We start from the raw sequence: 24,336 nt of genomic DNA, 5'->3' as shown, positions 1-24,336 counted from the left end.
TGGCATTTTACCTGATTCTCTCAATTATTGGGTTATGTCTGACTGCCTGCTGCCCGTGTCTTTTTATTTTATGCTTGGGGATTTCTGGTGTGCAGTTGCTTGTGGACTTTGGTTTCTCTGCTGCTGATAAGGTGACCGCTTCTTTCTCTTTGGCTTAGAACACTCCTCTGTCGCTATCGCCGTCTTTCTTTCCCTACCTGTCGCTCTCCATCGGCCGTCTGGAGCCTCTGTCTTCAGAGGACACCTGCTTCAGCGCCTACTCTAGCCTGTCAGACAGTCAGTACGGCTCGCCGCCCCGCGGTTGGTCGGAGGAGATGGACGAGTACGGCCACACGCTGTACGTCAGCGACTATACTAATGAGAAGGTACCTGCTGCATGGAACTTTTCTGCTCGCCCCTTTACTGTGTCGTTGGCTGGGCTTACAGTGGGGGGAGGTACATGGCGTCACTTACCTTATGGCAGATTATTCAAACCAAATTAGTGTAATATAGAATAATAATAATAATATATTATAATAATAATAATAATAATCTTGTTAAAGGCCAATACATTTTAGAACTCAATTGACCTGGGGGCCACTGGAGCTAGGTTCTGGGTGAAGCCGGGCCGCATCAGGTTTTCAAAAAAACCCAAAACGCATTTATTAAAAACTGGAAAAAAAATTATTTCATTCATTTTCTACCGCTTTTCCTCACAAGGGTCGCGGGGGGTGCTGGAGCCTATCCCAGCTGTCTTTGGGCGAGAGGCGGGGTACACCCTGGACTGGTCGCCAGCCAATCACAGGGCACATATAGACAAACAACCATTCACACTCACATTCATACCTATGGACAATTTGGACTCGCCAATAAACCTAGCATGTTTTTGGAATGTGGGAGGAAACCGGAGTACCCGGAGAAGACCCACGCATGCACGGGGAGAACATGCAAACTCCACACAGAGATGGCCGAGGGTGGAATTGAACCTTGGTTTGGAAAAAAAATCAATTAAAAATCTTCAATGCTTTTGCTTCTGCTATACCCTACACTTTTTCAGTACTTTGGTTCCGCTTTTCCACACCAAAATATCTGATAAAACATTCCACTGTTCTCAAATATCTTAATTTTTAGTTTTCTATACACAAAATAAGATTTAAAAAAACAAAATAAGAATAAAGACAATAAATCAATCAATCAGTAATAAATAAGTAAAATAATAATAAAACAGCAAATGAGAAAAACGTAAGAAACCACATACAGTTGGTAGAGATTTTTTTTTCCAGATTCAAATGTACAGTATTAACAGTTATTTAACCTTTAACATGAACATTAATGAAACTTAATGATTTTCCCCAATTAGCAAGTTAGCATCATACTCAGTTCCGTCTGGGAGCAGCGTCGTAACTTTAACAACATGTTTGATGAGATGCTTTATCTTGACGTGTATTTTCCCTTTTATTCCAAATCATTTCCTGCATTTATTTGTACCCAGCGTCATAAGCCTTTAGCTTCATTGCTAATCCAAAGCAAAACAGGGCGGGGTAACAGGGTAGGGTAACAGTATGGGCTTGGGGCAAAATCATGTTAATTGTGTCCGGTGTGCACACAGCGTTAAGCTGTCATTTCAACATTACTTTGGTATCAAGGTGGGGGCCTCAAACTAGCGTCCGCGAGTTTGAGACCCCTGTTTTAGAACATGCAAAGGGACAATAAAAAATGTCCCCCGCGCCACAGATTAGACACCCCTTTTGTACATGAACATTGCCATCCTCATTCCAACATTACCAGTTGACTCGTGTGGTCATTTGTGATAAGTAATGGTGATGGTAATAGAAGTAACTATAAACGTAGACTGTGAAAATATGGTAGATGCGTGGGCAAGCAATGGGTTACGCAATGGGTTTGCGTGGGTGACAGTCTGAGACCGCCCGCAAATGGCAAAAATGTCTGTTTGTGTCGGTTTGATCTGGATTAGTATGACATAAAAACACTGCGTATGTATTTATATATGTACACTACCTCTCAAAAGTTTGGGATCACTTGCAAATTTGAAAAACAAATTTTCATGCATTTCATGCAACATTTTTATCCATTTCAGAAACAATAAAAATGAATGAGATGATTTTGAAAGAAGGATGTACATTTTTGCACAGAGGCCTACTATCAACAACTGTCAGTCCTCTGCATCAATCTCCTGGTATGGCTGCTAATCCAAATTCATTCATTCATTCATTTTCTACCGCTTTTCCTCACGAGGGTTGTGGGGGTGCTGGAGCCTATCCCAGCTGTCTTTGGGCGAGAGGCGGGGTACACCCTGGACTGGTGGCCAGCCAATCACAGGGCACATATAGACAAACAACCATTCACACTCACATTCATACCTATGGACAATTTGGAGTGGCCAATTAACCTAACATGTTTTTTGAATGTGGGAGGAAACCGGAGTACCCGAAGAAAACCCATGCATGCACGGGGAGAACATGCAAACTCCACACAGAGATGGCCGAGGGTGGAATTGAACCCTGGTCTCCTAGCTGTGAGGTCTGCGCGCTTCCAAGTTCATCATTTTATAAGGCTAATAGATGATTAGAAAAGCCATGTAAAAAATCTCTTACCATGCTGTTAACTACTCCCTTCAGAGAGCAGCACAAACTGGGTCTAACAAGGACAGAAAAACGCTGCACAACTGTGCAAGAAGACAAATATGTGAGAGTGTGTAGTTTAAGACAAAGACGCCTCACAGGTCGTCACCTGGCAGCTGCACTAAATAGTAGCCGTCAAACACCAGTGTCAGTATCAACAGTGAAGCGGCCACTTCAGGACTTCAGACTTCATGGCAGGATTGCCAAGAAAAAGCCGATCTCAGACTGGACAAAAACATTTGCAAGTCATCCCAAACTTTGGAGCCGTAGTGTATGTATAACATGTATGTATATATTTCTTTTGCTTGTTGTGTGTTTTTACTCTTTTTTTTTTTTGTTTTGGGTTTTTTTTTTTTTGTTACTGGTCATTGCCAACTATACAAATTACGTCATCAGATTACTGTGAGCCAATTCAAGAAACAATACAAGCAGTTGATGTTTGCTAACTACAAGGATGAAGAGTCTTGAACCAGTCATGATGTGCTATATATATCACTATATTGACACTTACTATGGTACCCATTATGGCATTGGATGCTCATATCACCTTGTACTTCGGTATGTGACAAAAAAAAGAAAAAAAGGGAAAAAAATATATTAGGAAAGCAGGAAGTGAACAAATGTAACAGTTACTGATTGTAAAAGTACCAGATGGAGGGGTAGGATTTCATAAGCTTTGCTTCTTCCTACTCTTTTTGGACATGTGGAACTGGGAACTGATTATGGGATGCACTCAATTGTAATCTGATGCATGTTCAAATGAAATTAAACCATTACCATTACATATATGTACAGTATGATAATACTGGTGGTAATTCTTTGTACTGTGTGTCTCACCAGTGGCTAAAGCATGTTGATGAGCAGGGTCGGCCGTATTACTACAGCGCAGACGGCTCCAGGTCGGAGTGGGAGCTGCCAAAGGTGAGACTCACTCACGCAACGAATTCTTCTGTTTTCACTCACAATCATAAATGAACATCTGCATCAAGCATTTCAGTTCATTTTCAGTTTGTTGTCGCCCTCCAGTACAACCATTCCCCGCCACAGCTAGCCGGGGATGCCCCAAAGACTCGCAGTCTGGACAGGAGACAGGTGGAGCCCATCGTGTTGACCAAGTGGAGACACAGTACCTACGTCCAAGACCCCAACGACAAGGTGCGTCAGCTCGGTCAATACAGTGACAAGATAGCAACTCTGTGTTGTTGAATAATCCCTCCATCATTACTAAACATCTACGAAGCTTCTTAGTTGTTTCATCATGACTCGGATGTGTTGCATTTGTGGGCGTGACGGGTTACACGGCTCAGGGAATGTGTTTATTAAGAAACAGACAGAGAATTCAGTTGTAGATTGGTTGCTTTCCAGCGCCTCTTCAAACTCAGGCGATTCCGGACAGGCTTCGCCCGCCCGCATCCATACAAGCAGCAAGTCAGTAGCATGTGCATGCATGGCGTACACACATTTGTTGTTGTGCCTTTTTTTTTTTCTCCAAATCTGAGCAGACAATCAACTTGCATGAGGATAATCATTGAGTTTGTGCCTGCCATGCCCCCTTCTGACTTTTTCATTGGAATCATGCCGTTAAAACATTCTCTTGTAAACAACGTGGATAGATGCTGCATTTCAAGAAGTAGGACATACGTATCTCACTTGGATATTGCAGCGTCTCAGGCGACTAAGTCAAATGTGAACAAAAAAGAACAACATGAGATCAAATTAAGTCTTTTTTTCCTCATTTTACCCAAAAGTTTTACATTCAGAGATGATAGAGCCATATATTTATATATGAGTGTCCATGATTAAAATGCTTCTGCTAATATGCTGATAATGATACCACTGCTCTTTTGTTCCGGAGGGAGTACAGACAAAATCATTAGAAAGGTCAGAGAAGAAATGGTGATATTAAAAAGATGGTTGGATTATAATAGATTGTCCTTGAACCTAAGTACAACTAAAATTATACTGTTTGGTAACAGCAGAAAGGACACGTACCAGCAAATACAAATAGACGGTGCAGACATTGAAAGGGTGAAGGAAAATACATTTCTGGGGATCACAATAGATGAAAATATGAGCTGGAAACCTCATATTACAAATATACAACATAAGGTGGCCAGAAATATTTCAATATTGAACAAAGCAAAATTTGTTCTCAATCAGAAATCACTCCACACTCTTTATTGCTCTCTGGTTCTACCATATCTTACTTATTGTGTGGAAATATGGGATAATAACTATAAAAGCAATCTTCACTCGCTAAATGTATTGCAAAAAAGGTCTGTAAGGATAATTCATAATACGAACTCCTTATTTCTAAAATCACAAATACTTCAACTTGCTGATATAGTTCATCTTCAAACAACTAAAATAATGCATAAGGCTAAAAATAAGCAATAAGCTAAAAATGTCATCCAATACTTCTCTACAAGAGAGGAGAAATATGATCTCAGGGAAGAAGTACATTTGAAACACTTTTTTCAGTATTTGGAATTTGGAATTTCAGTATGTGGAATCAAACTATGGAATGGATTGAGTAAGGACCTCAAACAATGCACAACGATGAGCCAATTCAAGAAACAATACAAGCAGTTGATGTTTGCTAAATACAAGGATGAACAGTCTTGAACCAGTCATGATGTGCTATATATATCACTATATTGACACTTACTATGGTACACATTATGGCATTGGATGCTCATCACCTCCTACTTCGGTACGAGGTACATTATTAAAAAAAAAAAAAACCTTAAACTGTATTATGGAACGCAAGAAGTGAACAAATGTAACAGTTAGTGATTGTAAAAGTACCAGATGGAGGGGTAGGATTTAATAAGCTTTGCTTCTTCCTACTCCTTTTGGACATGTGGAACTGTGAACTGATTATGGGATGCACTCAATTGTAATCTGATGCATGTTCAAATGAAATAAAACCATTACCATTACCATTACCATGCATACAGATGTATACACTGTCCAATGAAATGCATGAAATCAATTAATCCAACTATGTCATCTACATAATAATGCATAACATGAAGGTAGGTTCAGAGTTTCCTGTCGTTCACCAATACAAGATGACGATGATGAAATTATTCACGATAACTACTTATTAAGTAAAGTTACAGATCGTAAGCATCCAAAGACTTATAGTCAGAAAAAGATACTTGTTGCATGTTCACAACATCACAAGCTTAACCGTCACTAACTACCACTCCGCCCTCTCCTTCATTGGTTGTCATTAACCCATGTGACCCCTTGTGTTCTTGTTTCCTCGCTAGGACGCACCTCTGAGCCCCAAGTCCCCCTCACCTGACTCAGACTCCAGCCCTTCTTCTCCTAAGCGCCCTAACTCCGTTAGTACTTCCCCATAACACGCTACTCAACTGTAGGGAGGAGCATGTTTTAGCCCAGGGGTGTCCAAAGTGCGGCCCAGGGGCCATTTTCAGCCCGCGGCTCTACATTTGTGTATTGCGAAAATAGAACAAATTCATTATTGATGCAATTGATTCGTAGATGTTACACTAATATATGCTTTGTGGCATATAGCACAAAGCTAAGATGCGGATGTTTGGATATTTTGGCATAAAACCTAGCATCAAAATTATGTACCGTTCATATATGGAAGGAGGTAAACTCGCCAAATCAGCAGGGAATTTAATGTTCAAAACACCCTCACTGAATCCTTCAACTTGGTGGATACGTTTGAACACCCTTGTTTCTTCTATCGCAAGGTTCCTACATTGGTTTGAGGATCTACGTAAAGATCTTTTTTTTTAATTGGGTTGCAGAACTACATCTTTTGGATGTGGAAACCTGTCAACCACACGCTCGGCCCTTTCTTAGCAAGGAACTTTCACTGACTTGTTGGGCGTTTGTGCTGGGATGTACGACGACAATTGAAAGGAAAAAACAATCCACTGTGCTAAATCGAGACACGGCAACCTGTCAGATCAGCTTCAAGATTCCAGACATCTGCTTTTCTTTTTTTTAATGGCCAATATTTAGTTACTGCTGGCTGTTGCACAACTTACTGCAGCATTCATGCGGCATTGAACAGAATCAGGATCCACTCAACAGTTGGTTCCATCCAATGCGTTTTAATCACTTACTCCTGTTTTTCCCTTCAATTTGTCTGATACCGAGTGTGTGGCATTGGTGCTGTCTTTTAACGTGCCAGCGTCCTTCTTTTTTGCATTTGCCACCTTGGGGAATGGGGATGAAAGTGCAAAGCTTTTATCTCGGGCTAGCGGTGGTGTGCTTGTTTGGGAGATGGAGGTGCCGCTGGTGTTTAAGTGCAGGCTTTAGTGCAGTCATCCTGCTGTGATGATCAATGCTTGTTGCTGTGATGCATGTCTAACCTGCTCGCTGCTGGGTTTTTTTTTTTTTCCTCCACTAAAGTCTTTTTTTACCTCCTCTGTGCAGCCTGCTGAGAAATGTGGTGTGCTGAACGTGACGAAGATTACAGAGAACGGCAAGAAAGTTCGGTGGGTGGAAGAAGGTTTTCTTTAGCACAGAGATCACTCCTCTGGAATAATTGGATTCCGGGTTATCTGTTGCAGGAAAAACTGGACTTCCTCCTGGACTGTCCTGCAAGGGTCCACGTTGCTCTTTGCCAAAGGCCAGGGAGGAGGAACAAGCTGGGTGCGTCAAACAAACCTTGACTGCTTTACTGCCGTTGTCTTGTTAGCCGTCTCCATTTCATTGCAACCCACATTTGATTCATACTCGTCCTTCTTCCACCGCTGCTGCTGCAGAATTGTACCATTTTACCACCTTCTGATGTTTGTAGCAGTGCAACGCGGGAAGTCAACAAAAAAATGAAATCACTTTCTTCAATGGTCATTATGCTAATTGACTATTTATTATACAAATACATACATTCATTCATTCATTTTCTACCGCTTGGACAATATGGAGTCGCCAATGAAACTTTTTGGAATGTGGGAGGCCCGGAGAAAACCCACGCATGCACGTGGTGAACACGCAAACTCCACACAGAGCTGGCCGAGGGTGGAATTGAACTCGGGTCTCCTAGCTGTGAGGCCTGCGTGCTAATCACTAGACCGCTGACCGACAACAATGGGTTCATTCTTCTCCGGTAACGACATCGAACAGAGCTTTTGCAATTTGTTGTACTGTACGTCTTCACTACAATGAAAATGAAGCTTTCATTCATTCATTCATTCATTTTCTACCGCTTATCCTCATGAGGGTCGCGGGGGTGCTGGAGCCTATCCCAGCTGTCTTGGGGGCAAGAGGTGGGGTACACCCTGGACTGGTGGCCAGCCAATCACAGGGCACATATAGACAACCATTCACACTCACATTCATACCTATGGACAATTTGGAGTGGCCAATTAACCTAGCATGTTTTTGGAATGTGGGAGGAAACCGGAGTACCCGGAGAAAACCAACGCATGCACGGGGAGAACATGCAAACACCACACAGGGATGGCCGAGGGTGGAATTGAACCCTGGTCTCCTAGCTGTGAGGCCTGCGTGCTAACCACTAGACCGCTGTGCAGCCCTATACAAATACATAAATACCATTTTTGTTATATTATTATATTAGGATGTCATTTGTGTGTATTATATTCATTAAGCAGCGGCACAGCGGTCGAGTGCACAGACCTCACAGCTATATATATATATATAGATATAGATATAGATATAGATATAGATATAGATATAGATATATGTATATATATATAGTACATATATATATATAGTACATAAAGTCGCTCCAGAGTATAAGTCGCACAAGGCCAAAAATGCATAATTAGGTAGAAAAAAACATAAGTCGCACTGGAGTATTAGTCGCATTTTTTGCGCGTAATTTATTTTCCAAACTACTTGACCAAAACAGACATTACGTCCTCTTGGAAGGCAAGTTGTAACAATAAAAGAATGGAGAACAGGCTGAATAGGTGTGAGATATGCTAACACAATGGTTATTCAGCTACACCCAAAATAAACATGAACACAAAAGGTGTCCAGTGTTTATGGAACATAAACACTTTTTTCATTTATAAGTCGCTCTGGAGTATAAGTCGCAGGAACAGCCAACCCAGGAAAAAAAGTGCGACTTATAGTCCGGAAAATACTGTATATTTTCAAGCACGTATATTGCATGCACTTGGCGTTCATGTTTCCTATTTCAAAGCAGGTGGCAATATTTCAACTAAGTTTAACTATTAGAGGCTAATTCAAAGTTGAAAACGTACCCTGGTGGTGATTCACCGCTGTTGCAGTGTGGGAGGGGTACCGCGACTGCGTAGGTTGCAGGGTACTCCGGCAACACCAAAAATAAACATGAACACAAAAGGTGTCCAGTGTTTATGTACAGTGTTTATGTGTTTATGTACATGTATGTACATAAACACTTTTGTCATTTATAAGTCGCTCTGGAGTATAAGTCGCAAGAACAGCCAACAGTGTGAAAAAAAGTGTGACTTATAGTCCGCAAAAATACGGTAAAATACACAAAACAGCTTCCTGTTTAACATGAAAAGGCAGAATTTAAAACATTTTCTTGAAAATTGTCCCTTATTAGCCCGCCGTCTCTTATATACGGTATAATTAACAATTAGAAATACACTGTGGTTATCTACTACTATACGTGTATATTTCCAATTTCCAGACTGATCCGTGTTTGTCAAGCATCGACCAATGGAGATCCTACGTGGGTATTTCATGTCTGATCGTTAACCATATTTCTATTGCTTGCAGTTTGGTGGCGGTCAGTCCAAACCAGAGTTCACCGTCGACCTGAAAGGCGGTTCTGTGGACTGGGCGTCCAAGGACAAGTCCAGCAAGAAGCACGTTATAGAGGTTTTTAAAACTTGACTCTCCCTATAAGCTTTACCGTTCACCACCACTGCAACCGAACAGTCATTAGGCATCCAGGAGTCTTTTACTGATACGCACTCTCATTTGCAGCTGAAGACCCGGCAGGGCACGGAGCTGCTGATCCAGTCTGAAAATGACGGCACCGTCAAAGAGTGGTACCGAGCGCTGCGGGACACCATCAGCAGCCCTGTGAGGAACCCCACCCCGCCCTAGTCATTGCGATAGATTTAATTCAAATGCAGTCTTATTAACATAACACCCTGCCCTCCGTGAAATGGGGGCGCTTTGCTCCCTAAAAGCAAGTCAAACTTCACATGCAACAACTTGGAACGTGCGCTCACTCAGCAGTTTTGTTGCATTGACCTTTACACTTGCATGGCCACATCTGCAGAGAAAGGCATACAGAACTTCTTAAAGGTAACTTCTTGTTCTCCTTGTGTGTTTTCATTTCAGGCGTGTGAGTCTGATGAAGCCATAGAAGAAGACATGCCCGAGTCACCTGGTACAGAGAAGCAGGACAAGGAGAAAGAGAACAGAGACGCCAAGAAAACCAGAGGTATACACTACCCTCCAAAAGTTTGGAAACTCTCTCAGTCTCTCCAGGCTTATAGCAGAGCTCTATTTTTGTTTTAAAGTGAAGAGTATATACAAGTGTACATTTTCATTGATTAAAAAAATTACAGCTCTTAACCCTTAAATGTACGAGTGACTGGACCCTACACTCTTCCATAAGTGGGTCAAAAATGACCCATACTAGAATCAATGCGTTTTTATGCCAATGTTGCCATTTTGTTTAGGAATAATCATTAAAGCAGTGTTGGTAACAGCTGTACATATTAGCCTCCAACTACATCAACAGCTCCCTAATTCCAACGGTAGGCACTTTTAAAGATGAAGCATTCAGCAGCATTCTTGGTTTTCACACCCACAAACTAAACTACCGTATTTTCTGGACTATAAGTCGCTCCGGAGTATAAGTCGCAAAAGGCCAAAAATGCATAATTAGTTCGAAAAAAACATACACAAGTCGCACTGGAATATAAGTCGCATTTTTGCAGGTAATTCATTTTCCAAACTACTTGACCAAAACAGACATTACGTCCTCTTGGAAGGCAAGTTGTAACAATAAAAGAATAGAGAACAGGCTGAATAGGTGTAAGATATGCTAACACAATGGTTATTCAGCTACACCAAAAATAAACATGAACACAAAAGGTGTCCAGTGTTTATGGAACAAACTGTTTTTTCATTTATAAGTCGCAGGCTTACAACAGCCAACCTATGGAAAAAAGTGCGACTTATAGTCCGGAAAATACTGTATATTTTCAAGCACATATATTGCATGCACTTGGCGTTCATGTTTCCTATTTCAAAGCAAGTGGCAATATTTCAACTAAGTTTAACTATTAGAGCAGGGGACTCAAACATGCGGCCCGCGGCCCAAATGTGGCCCACAGGACACTAGTTTGAGGCCCCCGCCTTGATATGAAAGTTTAATGTTAGTGCGGCCTGTGCAAGTTTGATATGGATGCTGTATGGTATCATGTACCCAGAAAAAATTATTACGTTTGATTAATGTTCATGTTAAAGGTTAAATAACTGTTAATAGTTATCCTCCCTATCCGTGTGGAAGTGGTAAGTTTTTGGCTATTTAAGTTTCAAGGAAATAACTTGAAGGCTACCGTTTAGGTCGCTAGCTCTCTAGTTTGCGAGTTAGCATGTGTCTCAAGACCCTGCAGTTGCGCAATATGTTGTAAATAAAAAGAGTATAAATGTGACTATAGTCGTGTTTTGTCATGTCTACAGGGCTCTAATAATGCTTTGTTCATTTTAATCTGAAAAAAATAATTTGTCTACCCACCAACTATATGTGGTTTCTTAAGTTTTTATTATTTGCCGTTTTATTATTATTATTATTATATTTATTTATTACTGATTGATTGATTTTCTTTATTCTTGATTTGTTTATTTATTTTTCATCTTATTTTGTGCAGAAAAACAAAAATTAAGATATTTGAGAACAGTGGAATGTTTTATCAGAGCTTTTATTGTAGAAAATCGGAACCAAAGCACTGAAAAAGTTTGTATATTTTTCCGTTTTTAATAAATGCGTTTTTTTGGAAAACCTGATGTGGCCCAGCCTTGCCCAGACCCTAGCTCCAGTGGCCCCCGGGTAAATTGAGTTTGAGACCCCTGTATTAGAGGCTAATTAAAAGTTGAAAACGTACCCTTGTTGTGATTCACCACTGTTGCCGTGTGGGTGGGGTACCGCGACTGCATGGGCAACACAAAGCTGCCCGGTGGATGCCTGTCTGTAAATCATGCGGCGGAAAAATACATCGGCATGTATCAGCCGATACCGATTCAAGTAAATAACGCAAATATTGGCCCGATATATCGTCCGGTCCATCCTTAATTGGCATATGGAATATTGGTAATAAAAGCAGTTTATAATATTCTGAATGGACAGGTTGTTGTCATCAAGGCAATGAGAGCTTCTCTCTGTGTTTCCTGTGCAGCCATGAAGACATCCACCAGCATAGACGCCGCCGACAACAAGAAGACCAAACACAAGCTGAAGAAGTTTCTGACTCGCAGACCCACGCTGCAGGCCGTCAGAGACAAAGGCTACATTAAAGGTGCCCGAGGACATCAAGCATTTGTGCTCTTATGCAGTCCAAGCAAATTGGTTTTCCAAAGTAAACATGTCCCCATCATGTCTGCAGACCACCGTCAGCTGAAATAATACTAAACTAAGACGGGTTTTATTGACGCGCCCTCTTGTTCCACTATAGTCCTGTAGGTGGCGTAACTGCCACAAGAATTTTCATTACATAACCGTCTGCCGGATCTCCCCATTTTGACGCCAGTGCAAGCAGACTGTAGCAACCAAAAGTGAGCATGAATTCCTCTTTCTAAAATGATATCTGGATCTGCACCAAAATAATTAATCACCTCAAGCCACCTCCCTACAAAGTTCTGTGGAAGTCAGTTTACAGGATTATTTTTGCTATCAAGCAATTTTCTCCTGCATTAATTTTTAATATTCGCGCAGTGGGCTCATTTGCCCACAGGACTAAAAAGCCTAAGTTATATGGTTATGTAATTATCAGCAAGAGTTGGAAAATTGTAGCCATCTTAAATATATACGTATATATTTATTGTTTATTTTATTGTTTATTGTTACTAATGTTTAACTCGGGCGGCACGGTCGAGTGGTTAGCGCGCAGACCTCACAGCTAGGAGACCAGGGTTCAATTTCACCCTCGGCCATCTCTGCGGGGAGTTTGCATGTTCTCCCCGTGCATGCATGGGTTTTCTCCGGGTACTCCGGTTTCCTCCCACATTCCAAAAACATGCTAGGTTAATTGGCCACTCCAAATTGTCCATAGGTATGAATGTGAGTGTGAATGGTTGTTTGTCTATATGTGCCCTGTGATTGGCTGGCCACCAGTCCAGGGTGTACCCCGCCTCTCGCCCGATGACAGCTGGGATAGGCTCCAGCCTAGAAAATGAATGAATGAAGCATTATTAGAGTCCTCTGGAAATGAAATAACACCCCTATAGTTACCTTTGCAATTGTACTACCCTGTGTAATCAGAGAAAATAAGCCATTGGAGACATAATTTAAGCATGTGTGTGTTAAAATAAATGTATTGGTGTGGACAGGAAGTGATGTCGGGGGGTTCAGATGCAAGTTTTAGATGGATTACAACCACAACAGTAGCCTGTGGTATTATGATGATGATGTTATTATTATTATTGTGCAAAAGCGCGTTGAGACCGTGGCGTTCAAACCATGAAGGGTCTTCTACTTACGTTATGCAATATTATTCCCCCATCAGTTTACTGTAAATGACTTCTTGTGGGATACAACCTGTTTATAAAATCCCCACAAAGATAGCGTTTGATTCCAAACAACCGAATGTAACATGTTTATTGTATTAACATTGTGTTAAACCACGGGTCTCAAACTCAATTTACCTGGGGGCCACTGGAGCTAGGGTCTGGGCGAGGTTGGGTCGCATCAGGTTTTCCAAAAAAAAAAAAAAATGCATTTATTAAAAACAGAAAAATGAATAAACTTTGCTTTGGTTCTGATTTTCTACAAGAAAAACTCTGATAAAACATTCCACTGTTCTCAAATATCTTACTTTTTATTTTTCTACACAAAATAAGATCAAGAATAAAGAAAATCAATCAATCAGTAATAAATATAATAATAATAATAAAACGGCAAATGATAAAAACTTAAGAAACCACATATAGTTGGTGGGTAGACAAATTATTTTTTTCAGATTAAAATGAACAAAGCATTATTAGAGCCCTGTAGACATGACAAAACACGACTATAGTCACATTTATACTCTTTTTATTTACAACATATTGCGCAACTGCAGGGTCTTGAGACACATGCTAACTCGCAAACTAGAGAGCTAGCGACCTAAACGGTAGCCTTCAAGTTATTTCCTTTAAACTTAAATAGCCAAAAACTTACCACTTCCACACAGATAGGGAGGATAACTATTAACAGTTATTTAACCTTTAACATGAACATTAATCAAACGTAATAATTTTTTCTGGGTACATGATACCATACAGCATCCATATCAAACTTGCGCGGGCCGCACTAACATTAAACTTTCATATCAAGGCGAGGGCCTCAAACTAGTGTCCTGCGGACCACATTTGGCTCACGGGCTGCGTGTTTGAGACCCCTGTGTTAAACAGTATGTATATTTCTTGGGTCCCTGACAACATGTTGACATCCAAAGAGCTTTTGTGTTTCCAAACTTGTGTTTGTTGTGTGCAGATCAAGTGTTTGGCTGCAGCCTGTCCAGTCTCTGCCAGAGGGAGAACAGCACTGTTCCCACTTTTGTTAAGATGTGCATCGAGCATGTGGAGAACAACGGTGGGTTGTAAGACACCGCGCAGTGCATCCCTCTGATGTATTCACTTTTTTTTGTCTTCTTATCCTGCCCTGCAGGCCTGTGTGTGGACGGCCTGTATCGAGTCAGTGGAAACCTGGCGCTGATACAGAAGCTGCGCTTTGCCGTCAGCGACGGTGAGCCTGCTGAGCTTTTTTCCTCTTTAATTGCAGCGGTGGCGCCACTCTCATCTCCGACCGTTCCTTTTCCTCTCCTGTGCAGATCAAAATGTGAGCCTGGCAGATGGCAAGTGGGAGGACATCCACGTGATCACCGGAGCTTTAAAGATGTTCTTCAGGGAGCTTCCAGAGCCGCTCTTCACCTACAATCTCTTCCACGACTTTGTCAGCTCCATCAGTGGGTATTTTTATCTCCTCACACTGCAAATTATACTCATACAGAACGTGTGGCTCTAAAGATTCCCTCCTGGAAAATAATTAGAAGAATCACGTGGAAATTTGTTCTACACCAGGGGTCTCAAACTCAATTTACCCAAGGGCCTCTGGAGCTAGGGTCTGGGCGAGGCTGGGCCGCATCAGGTTTTCCAAAAAAAAAACCAACGCATTTATTAAAAACAGAAAAATATACAAACTTTTTCAGTGCTTTGGTTCCGATTTTCTACAATAAAAGCTCTGATAAAACATTCCACTGTTCTCAAATATCTTAATTTTTATTTTTCTGCACAAAATAAGATGAAAAATAAATAATAATCACTTAAATTGATGTTTTAGTAGGATTTAGTAACATAAATAAATGGGATAATAATATTTAGAGCAGGGGTCTCAAACTCAATTTACTTGGGGGCCACTGGAGCTGGGGTCTGGGCAAGACCGGGCCGCATCCAACCCAAAACCCAAAAAACGCATTTATTAAAAACAGAAAAATGAATAAACTTTGCTTTGGTTTCGATTTTCTACAAAAAAAAAGCTCTGATAAAACATTCCACTGTTCTCAAATATCTTTTATCTTATATATATCTTTTTCTACACAAAATAAGATGAAAAATAAATAAACAAATTAAGAATAAAGAAAATCAATCAATCAGTAATAAATAAATATAATAATGATAATAAAACAGCAAATAATAAAAACTTAAGAAACCACATATAGTTGGTGGGTAGACAAATTATTTTTTTCAGATTAAAATGAACAAAGCATTATTAGAGCCCTGTAGACATGACAAAAGACGACTATAGTCACATTTATACTCTTTTTATTTACAACATATTGCGCAACTGCAGGGTCTTGAGACACATGCTAACTCGCAAATTAGAGAGCTAGCGACCTAAACGGTAGCCTTCAAGTTATTTTCTTTAAACTTAAATAGCCAAAAACTTACCACTTCCACACGGATAGGGAGGATAACTATTAACAGTTATTTAACCTTTAACATGAACATTAATCAAACGTAATAATTTTTTCTGGGTACATGATACCATACAGCATCCATATCAAACTTGCGCGGGCCGCACTAACATTAAACTTTCATATCAAGGCGGGGGCCTCAAACTAGTGTCCTGCGGGCCACATTTGGCCCGCGGGCCGGGTGTTTGAGACCCCTGTTCTACACCTTTGTCAGTTAAATTGCTGTTTGCAACCTGTTGCACAAAAGTGAGCTAATTAACTGAAATAAGTAAATAAGGCAGAGGAAATGCAATCATGGACGCACTTTATGCAATTCTTGCCCACAGTGGAGCATCACAGTGTTTTCTTTCCTCTGGCCTGCAGAGTTTCCAGACTACAAGCAGAGAGTCCATGCCATCAAAGAACTGGTCCGACAGCTCCCCGAGCCGAATCACGACACCATGCAGGCCCTGTTCAAACACCTCAGAAAGTAAGGACACTCGAGTCATATTTATTGTGCCTTCAAACACCTCACAGAAATATTCTTAGTGTATCCACCAAAATTGGCTTAGAAATTAAATAGCGCAACTTGCGCTGTCAAAGTTAATGACGCATTAACGGAAGTTTCCTCAAGCAATTTTTTTTAACGTGCGCTCCTCCTGTTTGACCCATGGCCACCACCGTAGTTTGGTTGAAGCACGGTAACTCTGTAGCCACAAGCTGGAACAAATATTGATGGGAAATAGAGAAAGAAAAGAGTATTTAGATTGGTAAAGTTAGCTTAAAGTTAGCCCTGGCAGATGGCTCTAGTAGCAAGACCAAAGTTATTTGGATCTACTGTCGCCGTGTTTGACTTATCACGGATTTTGGCGTTGAACTGGCAGCTAAATTGGACTTCCAGCTGCTATTGACGGGCTGTTAGTGTGATGACCGTGGCTGAAGTCCAGTGTTTTGCTAGCGTTAGCCATTTAGCATGGAACGACCACAATGATGCACATTAGCACTCAGAGTCATCAAATCTTACCTTTATGCTTTCCCACATAGTATCAGCATTCTGGAGCAAGTATGAGGTGAAAGAAAAAGGAGTAAAGTACATCCAAATACATCCATACTCTTTGCATCGGAGAACGGTGCCTCGGTGCGTTCAATGACAGTCGAAAAAGTAGGACAAATTGCATTAAACATTCAAAAACTGTGGAAATAGTTAGGCTACTGAAATAAAATAATATTTATTGTAATATAATGATTAATTTCTATGTATTTCAATGTGTTTTAAAAGAGAAATTAAAAGACATTAGGTTTGCAATTTGGATGAAATGTTTTATGACTATTGCCCCATGTTTGAGGTATTTTCATTTGTACATTTCATGAAGGAAAGGTGCATTGAGGCAATTCTTTAATAATAATCCTTTCTGAATGTTCCTAAATAGGATTTTTACTCACAAACATTTAGAATTTAAAACCAGTATCATAAATAAAAAACAAATCTTATTTTGAGCTGACACAAATAAACCAAAACATGTTAGTGTGAGAGGTCTCACTTGCTCACATTTTGTATTTGCTGAACGTCTGTGGGCGGGTTTAAGAGCTAATATGCTAATAATAAAGAAAATTGTAATACAAAAATATGATTGCTAAATGTATTTTTTTTAATAATGGCCAAAGTTCCCAAATTGATATTTACATACATAAAATTGGTAGTTGCACTTAATTCCATCTGCAATTAAATGTGACTAATTGTGAGTGAACGATGGGCAGAATGCAATTAATCGCGATCAAATATTTTAACCGATTGACAGCCCTAATAATAACCCTTTCTGAATGTTCCTAAATAGGCTTTCTTACGCACAAAGATTTAGAATTTCTAACCAGTATCATAAATAAACAAATCTTATTTTGAGCTGAAATTGTAATTTTAAAATGTTTTTAAAAAGTCAGTTTCACTCGCTCACATTTTGTATCTGCTTTGTTTGTGGGCGAGTTTAAGAGCTAATATGCTAATAATAAAGGAAACGGAAATATAAAAATATACTTGTTGACTCTGTTGTTTTAAATAATGGCTCAAAGTTCTGAAATTGATATCCTTTTCCATAATATTTAATGTAATATTATATGTAATTGTAGTTGCACATCGAATCGTTTACCACAAAGAGATTTCCTCTACTTATTATAGATTAAAACTGCGATTAAATGTGATTAATTCTGACTTAACTGGGACAAAATTAATTGTGATTAATCACAACCACCTATTTTATATTTAACGTTTTGAAATTAATTAATCATGATTAATCACAACTTGCAGCTATGTCTAAAATATGTTTTACTTACTGAAAGAAAGATAAATGAAAGGGCAGGATTATACGTATATATTTGTACGTACTGTATTAACAATATCTAAATGAAACTGAAAGAGTGTAAATATGTATTATTTTTAAATGTACCATTTTAAAAAATAGTAGTAGAACATTTGAATCACACTTTAACCACATTATTATGTGCACCGAGGGGCTGCGTTCAAAGACAGCACGTCACTTAACTTGAATTCAGGTAGTGTATTTTCCGAGATTGCTGAGCCTACTTAAATGCAGTAAATTGTACTTCCTCATTAAGTGTTACAGAGTGAGCGATTAAAAATAACAACCTGTTCTCTGTCTTTGTTAATTTAGATCACACATATACCATATTGGATAATATGAGTGTGAATGTGACTATAGGGGTGTTATTCATTGTCTACAGGTCTCTAATCATGTAAAAAAGCAGTTTAGAAGGTCATAAACAGGTTTTCTATGCTCTAACGATGACAGTCAGGTCTGGAACCAATTAAGCGCGATAAGCGAGGGATTCTCTCCTCCCTTCAGGGTGATCGACCACGGAGAGGAGAACCGCATGACCAACCAGAGCGTCGCCATCGTGTTTGGACCCACGCTGCTGCGGCCCGAGACGGAGACCTGGAACATGGCGGTTCACATGGTCTACCAGAACCAGATAGTGGAGCTAATACTCTTGGAGTACGAGAACATATTTGGAAGGTAGATGGCCGTGCGAGGCAACGACGTCTGCTTCTTCCCCTCATCTGAACCGCCCCTTGGTCAACGGCGCTTCGCTCCCTGGGAACCGCTCAAGAACTAAAACCTAAACTAAAACCAGACCAAAGGCAACGTTTTTGTGCCCTTTGAGCACAGAAAGTCTTCCTGTCCCAACACTGGAGTCCTAAAATGAGCAAAAACCTGCTGAGACCAACAGAAAGGTTGTGCGGGTCTATGATGGCATCTGGAAGAACCGCGGCTCTACTTCTTCTGCTTGGCTTTAAACATGAACAGGAAGTGATGAACAGGATGTTGATTGAACTGCCGTCATGCTTCCACTGTTTCTCTTCATCTGATCTTGAAATCCTGAACAAGAGGATGATCTTGTTGGTCTTATTTTGGGATGCCTGCAACACTCCTCCACCAGCTCCATGTTGGAATGTTCTTTGTCCAGTTTTGGTGCACGTGAAGAGGTTGAGTGGCTTTAAAGTCAAACTGTACCGAGAATAAATACCAGTAAATAACACTAATTAAAACAATAGGACCCAAATCATTTTTAAGGATCACTGAGCTCAGACAGGTCAACGTTCAATTGCGCCATCGTTATTCATTTTGCACCACCAAGCAATGCTAGCCTCATCAAACTGCAATAAAAAATCTCATTTTAATCACAAAGACATGATTATAGTGTTTGATTAATTGGTGCTTTGTTGCTGATTTGACCTGTTGGCTAGAGGTGGCTGGAACTGACTCAGACTCAATTTACCTGGGGGCCACTGGAGCTAGGGTCTGGGTGAGGCTGGGCCACATCAGGTTTTCCAAAAAAATAAAAATAAACGCATTTATTAAAAACAGAAAAAAAAGTGTCTTCAATGCTTTTGCTTCTGCTATACCCTCCAGTTTTTCAGTGCTTTGGTTCCGGTTTTCCACAAGAAAAGCTCTAAAAAAACATTCCTCTGTTCTTAAATATCTTAATTTTTATTTTTCTACACAAAATAAGTAAAAAAATAAATCAAGAATAAAGAAAATAACTCAATCAATCAATAATAATTAAAATAATACTAAAACAGCAAATAAGAAAAACTTAAGAAACCTCATATACCATATTTTCCGGACTATAAGTCACACCTTTTTCATAGGTTGGCTGTTCCTGCGACTTATACTCCAGAGCGACTTATAAATGAAAAAAGTGTTTATGTTCCATAAACACTGGACACCTTTTGTGTTCATGTTTATTTTTGGTGTAGCTGAATAACCATTGTGTTAGCATATCTTACACCTATTCAGCCTGTTCTCTATTCTTTTATTGTTACAACTTGCCTTCCAAGTAATGCCAAGTGTAATGTCTGTTTTGGTCATAAAATAAATTACCCACAAAAAATGCGACTTATTCTCCGGAGCGACTTATAGTCCAGAAAATACGGTAGTTGGTGGGTCGAGAATTAATTTTTTTTAATAAGAACAATAGGACCTAAATCATTTTTAAGGATCACTGAGCTCAGACAGGTCAACGTTCGATTGCGCCATCGTTATTCATTTTGCACCACCAAGCAATGCTAGCCTCATCAAACTGCAATAAAAAAAATCTCATTTTAATCACGAAGACATGATTATAGTGTGTGATTAATTGGTGCTTTGTTGCTGATTTGACCTGTTGGCTAGAGGTGGCTGGAACTGTTGGTATCGATCCGATATCGGTTTTGTGATTTTTGCCTTTAGTATGTTAAATGTGATTCATTCATTTCATTTTCTACCGCTTTTTCCTCACGAGGCGAGAGGCGGGGTACACCCTGGATTGGTCGCCACATATAGACAAACAACCATTCACACTCATATTCATACCTATGGACAATTTGGAGTCGCCAATTAACCTAGCATGTTTTTGGAATGTGGGAGGAAATCGAAAAAAAAACACGCTTGCACAGGGAGAACATGCAAACTCCACACAGAGATGGCCGAGGGTGGAATTGAACCCAGTTCTCCTATATAGCTGTGAGGTCTGCGCTCTAACCACTAGACCTCCGTGCCGCCGTTAAATGCGATTATCACAATAAAACAAAGGACAAAGATTTTAGCCAAACAAAAAAAATATTGTTTGTGAACTGTTATTTATGAACAATACAATATTTACGGTAATACAACAATATAAAACAACATACCAATAAAAAAATAAAATGATTCCCATTTATTTCAATTAGAATTGTTAGAGCTAAATCAAGTCTTCAGTATAGTGCAAAATAAGTCAAAAGTAAACACTATAGAATATGCTCACTCCTCCTATACACCAAGGTACTGTATACAGTAAATCCTTATACACATACCAACACAACAGGTGGCGCTGTAACTGTTGACTTTGTAGTGATTGGCGATTCCATATTCATAGCGTCCATGAGGATGTGTGTGTTCAGGAGAACGGGTTGGAATCATTGTCCGATGTCAGCTGTGGTGTGTTGACAAGAAATGCAATGAAAGTCTCGACAATATTATGTATTGTAAATAAGTCAACTATACGCATCTTTTGTATTGCTCAAATGTTGATATCAATATCGGCGACATCAAGCTCTCTTTAACTTTATTAAAGCCTTAAGGTCCGTGCGGAACACCAGGATGGCTTTCTGGAGTTTTAGCCCGGCGGTCGGCATTCCGAAGGTCCAGGCACGTTCCAATATGCCATGTCCATAGGTATGAATGTGAGTGTGAATGGTTGTTTGTGCCATGTGCCCTGTGATTGGCTGGCCACCAATCCAGGGTGTACCCCGCCTCTCGCCCCAAGACAGCTGGGATAGGCTCCAGCACCCCGCGCGAAAATGGAAAATGGATTGGTTTGTTTTCTGCATTAGAAAAATATTGTAATATTCTAAAATTACATTTTTCCTGGACTTTGTTTTTCCCGCCTTTTCTACGCATATATCAACAAAATGTTCCATATCAGCTTGGATCAATGCAGCGATGCTGGCAACCTGACCCCGCAAAGACAAAGAAAACATCTGCTGGGTTTTAAGAGTGAAATGAAAGCGGACAGTTACGTTACCAATCGGCAGTCCAAGATGGTAATTATGATAAAACAAATGCAGAGTGACGAACTTGCTGACTTTCAAATCAACCCCCCCAAAAAAACCCTCACCCACAAACCAGGCCAAGTTCATTTAAGATCATATAACAAAACACCTTGAAGCCAATAAAGCTACTAATTATTTGTTTTAATGTCACTGGAGAATAGCAGCTTATGCTAAACTTATGCGGCTAATTGGCGTGGAGAGTTACAATATGGCTGACAATCACATAAGCTACGTTTACATGAAGAGTTTTTCTCTTTCCGAATAGAATCTTTCCGAAAACAATGATATCCATGGAAAGGAATATTCCAATCTTACGTTACGTTACCACTCGGCAGTCCAAGATGGTAATTATGATAAAACAAATGCAGAGTGACAAACTTGCTGACTTTCAAATCAACTCTTGGTCTTTGCTTGTAAAAAAAAAAAAAAGTGACCAGGTTCAATTAAGATCATATAACAAAACACCCTGAAGACAATAAAGCTACTAATTGTTTGTTTTAAAGTCTAACAACCTATGGTACACTTTTAAAGTCACTGGAGAATAGCGGCTTATGCTAATCTTATTCTAAACTTATGTGGCTAATTAGCATGGAGAATTATAATATGGCCGACAATCACATAGTTGGACAGTAAACTAGATAAACGGGGTCTATTGTCTATTGTTGCCAGCTTCAGCCCTTTAAGACTATTTTGTGATGAAGGGCTATATAAGTAAACTTGACTTGATGCTGATTCTGATCATCTATGAGTGAAATCGACTGATACCAATACTGATACTTAGACTCTGTGATCATTGCGTGGCCATTACGTCGATCGCGATTGAAAAAAAAAAAAAAGTTACCGCCAGCCTATCATGCGTCCTCAAAAAGACATCTGACCTTTCACTGACACAGGGGTCACTGCGCATGCGCATAAAACCGCGCTAAGTCCTGTAAAGCTAGCAAGCTAGCGAGTAAGAAAAGAGATAAAAATGAGTAGAAAAGCTAGACCAAGTTAAAAACCAAGGACTTCTTTTTCACAACGTCATTTTCGAAGTGCGTTTGCCTCAGCTGTCAGTCTACAATTGCTTTACCGAAGAAGGAAAATGTGGAGCGCCATTTTCGGACTGTTTATAAAAACTATGACACCGAGTTCCATCCGAAAAGCGAGCCGAGGAAGAGAAAAGTGAAGGAACTACAAATCCCAGCAGTCATTTGTCACACAGCTGACTTCACCATGCATCCCTGGCCGATTCCATTCAGTGCAAGTCATCAGAGTAAGGTAATGACAAAGAACCGAGTTGTATTTATTTATAGGATATCACGTGGTTTGTCTGGTATCAGGCGTGCCAGTATCAGCCCTATATCAGACAAACCATGTGATGATCTTATTATCACGTTATATTTAATCAAAAGATTATTTTATTTCAAGAAATGTTTATTACATGTGTCTGAACCGTGTCGTTTTTCCATCATGTAACGTGCCAGAGAGTTGAATTTTGACTTGATAGAATCGGGCTCGTATTCATCCCCATTTTCTTTTCTGATAGATAAGATAAACGTATACACGTATTTGTCTAAATCAGGTGGAGGAATACTTTCTACCAGTCTTCGTTCGTTCTTGAAGTTGACGAGCCATTCAGAAAAGAGCTTTAGGTCACCCTTGATTTTTCGACTTGTATTAGCATTTTTAGTTTTTTCGATCATTTCAAGAGTGTCCTCCCCCATTAATGGTGATAAAACGTTCCATTTCTAATATTCTGTTCTAATATCTAATCTAATATTATAATATTCTGCTATTGTCCCTATTTGTCTTTCGCCGGGAGTGTCAACCGCCGACATGTTGACGAATCACAGACGGCAGCAAAACAAACGCTGTGTGTACGCGCTCGTGTGCCGTTCTCTGATTGGTTGTTTCATGGGGCTGATACCAGACCACGTGCTCTGAGTGGACAGCTACGGGGGCTGATACTGGACATGGTTAAACTCTGTATTTTATCAGTATCACTGCCCACAGTATCATTTACTTTATTTATTCAAAATTATTTAAATTATTTGTACAAATTACTGTTTACGCTGTACATTGTTGTTCATATTTGTTGTTCATCTATTTATTCTCCACATTATTATGAATTTGATCTTTTCCTGTTTAAATTTATCCCGGGTGCGTTCTTTCAGCGCATGCTCAGATATGACGTAACACGCAGCTCCAGGCGTTCTTCACTTTTAAAAATGGAGGCCAGCAATCGGCACTGGACTGCTGCGGAAACTTTGTTTTTGATCCATACTAAATTTCAAGACTGGAACGGACAAAAAACTGGCATTACGGAGTTATTCCAACAAGTGAAAGAAAACTATGTTAAAAAGCCGTACAATTTCAGTATGTGGAATCAAACTATGGAATGGATTGAGTAAGGAAATCAAACAATGCACAACAATGAGCCAATTCAAGAAACAATACAAGCAGTTGATGTTTGCTAAATACAAGGATGAAGAGTCTTGAACCAGTCATGATGTGCTATATATATCAC

General features: G+C 39.9%; 1 protein-coding gene across 7 annotated transcripts in view; it reads left to right on the top strand.

Moving 5' to 3' along the window:
- The window catches only part of LOC131135470 (rho GTPase-activating protein 12-like), a 69,300-nt gene extending 49,146 nt beyond the window's left edge, over positions 1-20,154 (top strand). For 2 of the 7 annotated variants that reach the window (XM_058081396.1, XM_058081376.1), the window contains 15 exons: positions 159-365; positions 3,462-3,542; positions 3,648-3,776; positions 5,900-5,974; positions 7,044-7,105; positions 7,181-7,262; positions 9,351-9,452; positions 9,561-9,659; positions 9,924-10,026; positions 11,990-12,109; positions 14,284-14,382; positions 14,458-14,535; positions 14,621-14,755; positions 16,127-16,232; positions 18,601-20,154. In XM_058081396.1, coding sequence (XP_057937379.1) covers positions 159-365; positions 3,462-3,542; positions 3,648-3,776; positions 5,900-5,974; positions 7,044-7,105; positions 7,181-7,262; positions 9,351-9,452; positions 9,561-9,659; positions 9,924-10,026; positions 11,990-12,109; positions 14,284-14,382; positions 14,458-14,535; positions 14,621-14,755; positions 16,127-16,232; positions 18,601-18,775 — 1,653 coding nt within the window. In that variant the 3' untranslated portion in view covers positions 18,776-20,154. Of the gene's footprint in view, positions 1-158; positions 366-3,461; positions 3,543-3,647; positions 3,777-3,986; positions 4,050-5,899; positions 5,975-7,043; positions 7,106-7,180; positions 7,263-9,350; positions 9,453-9,560; positions 9,660-9,923; positions 10,027-11,989; positions 12,110-14,283; positions 14,383-14,457; positions 14,536-14,620; positions 14,756-16,126; positions 16,233-18,600 lie in introns of all 7 variants that reach the window. The other 5 variants (XM_058081421.1, XM_058081417.1, XM_058081385.1 and 2 more) reach the window with 4 other exon arrangements.
- The last annotated feature ends 4,182 nt before the right edge of the window (positions 20,155-24,336 follow it).

This window comes from Doryrhamphus excisus, chromosome 1, assembly GCF_030265055.1.
Source record: "Doryrhamphus excisus isolate RoL2022-K1 chromosome 1, RoL_Dexc_1.0, whole genome shotgun sequence".
NCBI classification, from domain to species: Eukaryota; Metazoa; Chordata; class Actinopteri; order Syngnathiformes; family Syngnathidae; genus Doryrhamphus; species Doryrhamphus excisus.
The sequence above is the reverse complement of the archived record's forward strand: the minus strand, read 5'-3'. Positions and strand labels throughout refer to the sequence as shown.